This window comes from Bipolaris sorokiniana, assembly GCF_000338995.1.
Source record: "Bipolaris sorokiniana ND90Pr unplaced genomic scaffold COCSAscaffold_43, whole genome shotgun sequence".
In the NCBI taxonomy this organism is placed as follows: Eukaryota; Fungi; Ascomycota; class Dothideomycetes; order Pleosporales; family Pleosporaceae; genus Bipolaris; species Bipolaris sorokiniana.
Window position 1 is genome coordinate 1 of NW_006911937.1, and position 5,443 is coordinate 5,443.

Sequence of the window (5,443 nt, forward strand, 5' to 3'; positions counted from 1 at the left end):
TTTGAGCACGAACGCGACGGGACGACGGGACCTGGGCATGGTTAGGAAGGCTACGAGCAGAGACGGCTACAACGAGTGGGCGGGCTCTGACCTTTATATGCAGCCAGCGTCTCAACACGCGGCACGGGAAAACAATACTCCAGGGTATCGAGACGATAGCCCTAAGAGGGGAGGTAATGTTACAAGTAACAAGAAGGATCCTCTCCTTGACAAATGACGAGATGGCTGAAGGCTTATGGACGTCCACGTCAGAAGGTAATGATCATCGCGGGGCCTGGGGTCACGTGATGTGCCATCCCGCCAAGACAAGACATCCCGCCAAGCATGGGATGGCAATGGGATTAGGGATGGCATGCCATCACAGACATCCCGCCAAGGAGCAAGAAAATGGGATGGACGGGATGGCAGGACTGGAAGCAATGAGGATATAAGGATGGATGGATTTCATTATTACTCTCGTTGTGGTCAACTCAAATTGTACTTTCTTACTAGTATCTTTACTTAACAAGATTGTCACAAGTTAGTCTATCAAATAGATTAGTCTTGTCAAACCCTCCTTAAGCACGCCAACTCCACTGCATCGCCAGACAAGCCTCACGGAACACTAACGTAATACTCACCTGCCTTAGTGCGGACCAGGATAGAGAAGTATAGACCCTTACCCCGTGTAACACCTCTTTATTAACCACTCGTTGTGAGGTTAGATCCAATTCGGATCTAACTAAGATAAGTATATAAGAAGACACTCCCTATAGCTAGCTCTATAGACTTTTAATATCCTTTTATATAAGGCCTATAGGTATCTATTCGAATTAAGGCTCGTTTAAAGTCTTACGCACTCCCATATACCTCTAAGTGACACTACTGCCGATATTGATCCGAGTAGTCTTGCCTGCGCCGTTACAATTATTACAGCGTTAGAGCGAAGAGGTCTACCAAAGACTATTTAGCTAACGTCACTGAGAAAAAAGAACTAATTCTCTAACCTCTGCGGCTAGATATTAGATATACTGCGACAGCTAAGTAACTATAAGTAGGTGGCGCTAATTACAGCGATTAACATAGCTAGCTAGATAGTACTTCTATTTCTAGCCTTTGCTAGCTAGCATTACCTATCTACCTAGTATGAGAAGCAGAGATCCCGCGCGACTAGGTGATCTTAACTAATAATAATAGCTATACGAATAGCGAACTAGGTATTTAGCGCTTATATAAAGACTTACGTTATTAGCGCGCGCTGTATACTTATTCTTAATAATACTATATTAACTATATTACTAAGCTTGAGTTTCTAGCAGCGTTTAAAGCAGTCTTTAATCACTTATTTATAATAGTTAATATATACTTAGCCTTTCTAGGCGCAGGCGTTGTTTCTCTCTAGCTATACGCTGTTCTATTAAAGCTTTTGTAAGCCTAGAAATACTATGTAAAATCACGTAGTTTCCCACTAACTAAGAATGCTGTATTCAAACTTGTTCTTAGGATCATACACAACAAAACACGCGATACTTTATATAAACTCAACTACTTACAATGTTTGTATGAACCTAGTAGATTAGGTAGTATCTAAAGCATCTCTTCGGCATGTACGTGTGTTATAACCAGTCTCTTTGCACTTACTACAGCGCGCTAAAGGCCGACGGCTAAGGTCTAATCGCTCTTCTCCCTAAAGCTCTTCGTAAGCAATCTGCTGCTCAGCGCTTTGTTGAGTATATGTATTTATCACACATTAGAGTGTGGAGATACGAGCATGCGAGAATTGTGAAGGGGATTAATTCGTCATCATCTGCGTCGTCTCATCTGCTTATAGAGGCCATTGGTCAATATACGGTCAATTAGTAGGTGGTATTGCTAACAAAGTTCATGTGTCCGACAGCTGTGTAGTTTGTGATAATTGTCTCCACGGTTAAATCCTATAACTCTTTCTTACCAGAAACTCTGACCAATCGCACGAACTACTATTTTCAGCTACCTCACCCTAACCTGAACCAAGACTAGAGAAGTATAGTTTAACCCCGTGTAATACAACTGTGTAGTTTGCAACAGTAGTGTTAGAGAGCCTTCTCTATACCCCGCAAGAATCAATCTAATCTCAATTTTTAGGGATCCATTCTGCTGACCTTTTCAGACTCTACCATTATCCCTTGAAATCACTACCAGGCGCGCAAGCTCCGCCTAGTGGCGGACAGATTCATTAATATAACAAACATCCACTCGTAATTGTCTATAGACTTCTTGTAAGCATCTCTTCATATCATGGTCTAGCTACTATGAATTCATTACATACTGCTAAATTTATGCCACTTTCATCCATATTGTAGGAATCATTAGGCTGGGTATTTAAGCAGCTTCCTGAGTGGTCAAAAACTCTTAAAGAATTGACAGTCGCTTGTTGATTGATTGCGTTGATTAGACCAGCTGCAGTCGATCTACTGACGATCATATGAACGGTTTTATTACGCTGTAAGAAATGGCGGACCCAGTGGCAACCGAGGGGATTGTAATCGCCTTTCGTGGCAAGGATTTGGATGGCCATTTCTCGAATGCGATTGTGATTAGGTGGTTGGAAGCGTAGACTCTCATCGCAAATCCATTGTACAAGTACCTCCTCTTGCTCTGGAGTTAACCGCTGCTCGTGATGGTGAGCTATCGTGGGTGGAAGCCGACCTGCGAGGCGGTGGCGAAGGGTGGATCGTGGGACCTTGTACGCTTTGGCAGCTTGCCTTTGACTCTTAAAAATGCCAGATTTGAGATCTCGAATAGCAGATTGCAGGTTGATTTCAGAATATACCATTTTGGTGGCGTTGTGATTGGATAGTGCAGTTTTGCAGTCGTGGCGTCGAACGGGTTAGATGAGCCAACTCTTGGTATCTAAGCGTACGTCGATCTAATACAGTCCTTCGATATATTTGTACGGTTCTAATTCGGTCCGACGGTGTCCTGCTGAGATCTGTTCGCATATTGAATGCTGGGACACCGTGCTAGACGGAGCTGTGCTGGCCGGCGATATTTATGCCCGTGAGAGTGGTATCCCCGCTCCGCCCTACTAAAACTATCGTAACAATGAGGTTGTAGAGCTCTACACAAAAGCTGTTATCACAAAATGATTTAGTCTAGTAATCTAGTGATATCATTGATCAAATCTATCTAGCATATTTTAGGAGAAATAAGTACTTATTGATCTATTGATTTATTGGCTCCTACTCGGTTTTAGTCGCGTGCTGCGCAGCTATGCCCGGCATGGCTGGTGTAGCCAACAGCCGATGCCGCGCAGACGTTGATCCGCGCCGCCCCACGTCACTCCCTTATGGGAGCCAGCTGTTCCTAGAGGCCTGCCGTTTCCCTTCCGCCACTATCTATCATCTGGCCGCCACCTTATCTAGATAATGGCTCTGTTAACAGTATTCTATGCTTATAGGCTCGTAGAGGCGCGCTGCGCCGTTTGTCGCGTTCGCTGTGCCTACAGTCTCCCCCCCAGCGTTCGGCGTCGTCCATTTATCTCTAATCCCCATTTGCCCAAGGATCTGCGTCTATTCCATATACTCGATAGCTTTGGTGGCTAGATGCGGCGTGCTTAGAATCGTCCTAACGCTGTTTCGCCCGGATATGTTGCCGAAGATGCGGTTCTGGAGGTCCTTGTGCTTACTACAGTGTAGGAGGAAGTGGGCGACGGTTTACTGTCTCTCTCCGCAACTGCAGCGGAGACCGGTAACGGTCGGGACATGTCGACCGAAGGGGAAGTCATTGAGGCCCATCTTCTCGGTTCGCAGCTGCACCAGCAGCGCACCTTCTCATTTGCTGAGCCTCTCGTGGAGCTGCAGCACTTTCTTGGTAGGCGTCGGCGTGTGTCTGTATGTCGCGCGGCCTTTCTTGTTTTCTTTCTATGCGCTGATTTACGTTCTTTCTGCCCGTGTCTTACACCACCTTCTGAGCGTTGTTCTGAGTGGGTACAGCTGTGGGGGCAGGTTTACTGACAGCTAGCTGCGGCCGTCCTCTCTCCATTCAGTAGCCCTCCTTGGCAGCCTGGTCGGCGGCCTCATTTCCGGGGATGCCTACGTGAGCCGGTATCCATCGGGTGGTCACGGTTAGGCCTTTGTCCTGGAGCTCCTGGATCTGCTGCGCGATCTTTCCGAGGATGTAGGCGCCAGATCGTCCCTCCGCCTCGACTATAGACCATATAGCGGCCTGTTTATCCGTGTATATTGCTATGCTCTTCCGTTCGCTGTGCTCGTTTGCGTGGTCGTAATAGAGGCACGCATAAAAGAAAAGAAAAAGACTGCAGAACATGAAGAGACAGGACAATCAACCATTAAACACCTCGTCAACCACTCCAGTCATCCCGATCATCCGTTTGTGCCTAGTGCACTTCTTCGTTCTATCTAACAATTAGGTAGCTGGAATACAGTGTCTACAACCCAGCTACACTAAGCATAGTCACACATGGGAAAAGGCAGAGCATCGGAAAAAGAGCACACACAAAAAGCAATACAACAATCGTTGACACTCTGTCTATTATGAGGCGGCAGAGCGTAGAGTTGTATCTTCTATTGTTCAACGTATTGAATAAACTCTCTTGTCTCATGAGAGTGGTGCCTATTAACTAGTAGTATCCTCTATATACCCTTCAATCGTATCTTTGTACAGCAATTAAAGTGCTTTAGCCACTCTAGCGCAAGCTGATCATTGCTATAACCACTTTCTAATATCGCAATTAAGTAACCATAGGCTCACTAACATCGCTAGCGGCGTTGATAGACTCAACAAGAGTAATTAGCTCGCGGTTCTTAGCGTTTGGGATGAAGATAGCACGTTGGTTTCTCGTGTAGATATACTGATTTACTGCAACTCCAGTTCGACAGCCAGTCTCGTCTATATTGTATAAATCCTCTAGCTGTATCCTAATTTGATCTATCATACTTTTAAGCTTTATAAACTAATCTTGTATAACGTCTAGTTATTATACCTACAATCGCAATATCTCTATCAGTTTTACCTTAACGCGCTTGTATTTTGGGTGACGGCGAAGCCAACGACGTGCCCAGTTCTTTCTAATTAGAAGAGAAGCTTCATTAGTACCAAGATACGCCTCTTCAAGTAAAGCGTAGGCTTATATAGCGATAGTATAGTATTGGATACCAAAGCCGATCACTGTAACAATGTTACAACTTCGCCAAGTATCGGACTAATCCCAGAGCCGGATCGGAGGTAGCATTCGCCGCCCTCTTCATTAACCACTCGTTATAAAGTCAGATCCGATTCGGATCTAACTAAGATAAGTATATAAGAAGACACTCCCTGTAACTAGCTCTATAGACTTTTAATATCCTTTCGTACAAGGCCTATAGGTGTCTATTCGAATCAAGGCTCGTTTAATGTCCCACGCACTCCCATATGCCTCTGAGTGACACTACCGCCGATACTGATCCGAGTAGTCTTGCCTGCG

The 5,443-nt window shown here is 45.2% G+C and overlaps 5 protein-coding genes across 5 annotated transcripts; 2 read left to right on the forward strand and 3 right to left on the reverse strand.

Annotated features, from left to right (window-relative positions):
* Positions 1 to 179: 179 nt before the first annotated feature.
* Positions 180 to 441, forward strand: COCSADRAFT_42085 (uncharacterized protein). The gene has a single exon (XM_007707939.1). The coding sequence runs from the start codon at positions 222 to 224 to the stop codon at positions 429 to 431; it is 210 nt and encodes a 69-aa protein (XP_007706129.1). The 5' UTR covers positions 180 to 221; the 3' UTR covers positions 432 to 441.
* Positions 442 to 2,254: 1,813 nt separating this feature from the next.
* COCSADRAFT_104575 (uncharacterized protein) lies at positions 2,255 to 2,536 on the reverse strand (the record flags this gene model as incomplete). The annotated part of the gene is made up of 1 exon (XM_007707940.1): positions 2,255 to 2,536. One exon carries the CDS (start codon positions 2,534 to 2,536, stop codon positions 2,255 to 2,257), a length of 282 nt encoding a protein of 93 aa, XP_007706130.1.
* A 978-nt stretch (positions 2,537 to 3,514) lies between these two features.
* On the forward strand, positions 3,515 to 3,992 carry COCSADRAFT_303521 (uncharacterized protein). The gene has a single exon (XM_007707941.1). The coding sequence runs from the start codon at positions 3,607 to 3,609 to the stop codon at positions 3,979 to 3,981; it is 375 nt and encodes a 124-aa protein (XP_007706131.1). The 5' UTR covers positions 3,515 to 3,606; the 3' UTR covers positions 3,982 to 3,992.
* Positions 3,993 to 4,011: 19 nt separating this feature from the next.
* COCSADRAFT_71043 (uncharacterized protein) lies at positions 4,012 to 4,251 on the reverse strand (the record flags this gene model as incomplete). The annotated part of the gene is made up of 1 exon (XM_007707942.1): positions 4,012 to 4,251. A coding segment is annotated over one exon (240 nt), but the record flags the coding sequence as incomplete, so codon positions are not given.
* A 460-nt stretch (positions 4,252 to 4,711) lies between these two features.
* Positions 4,712 to 4,933, reverse strand: COCSADRAFT_104571 (uncharacterized protein; the record flags this gene model as incomplete). Its single annotated transcript, XM_007707943.1, has 1 exon — positions 4,712 to 4,933. A coding segment is annotated over one exon (222 nt), but the record flags the coding sequence as incomplete, so codon positions are not given.
* Between the last annotated feature and the right edge of the window lie 510 nt (positions 4,934 to 5,443).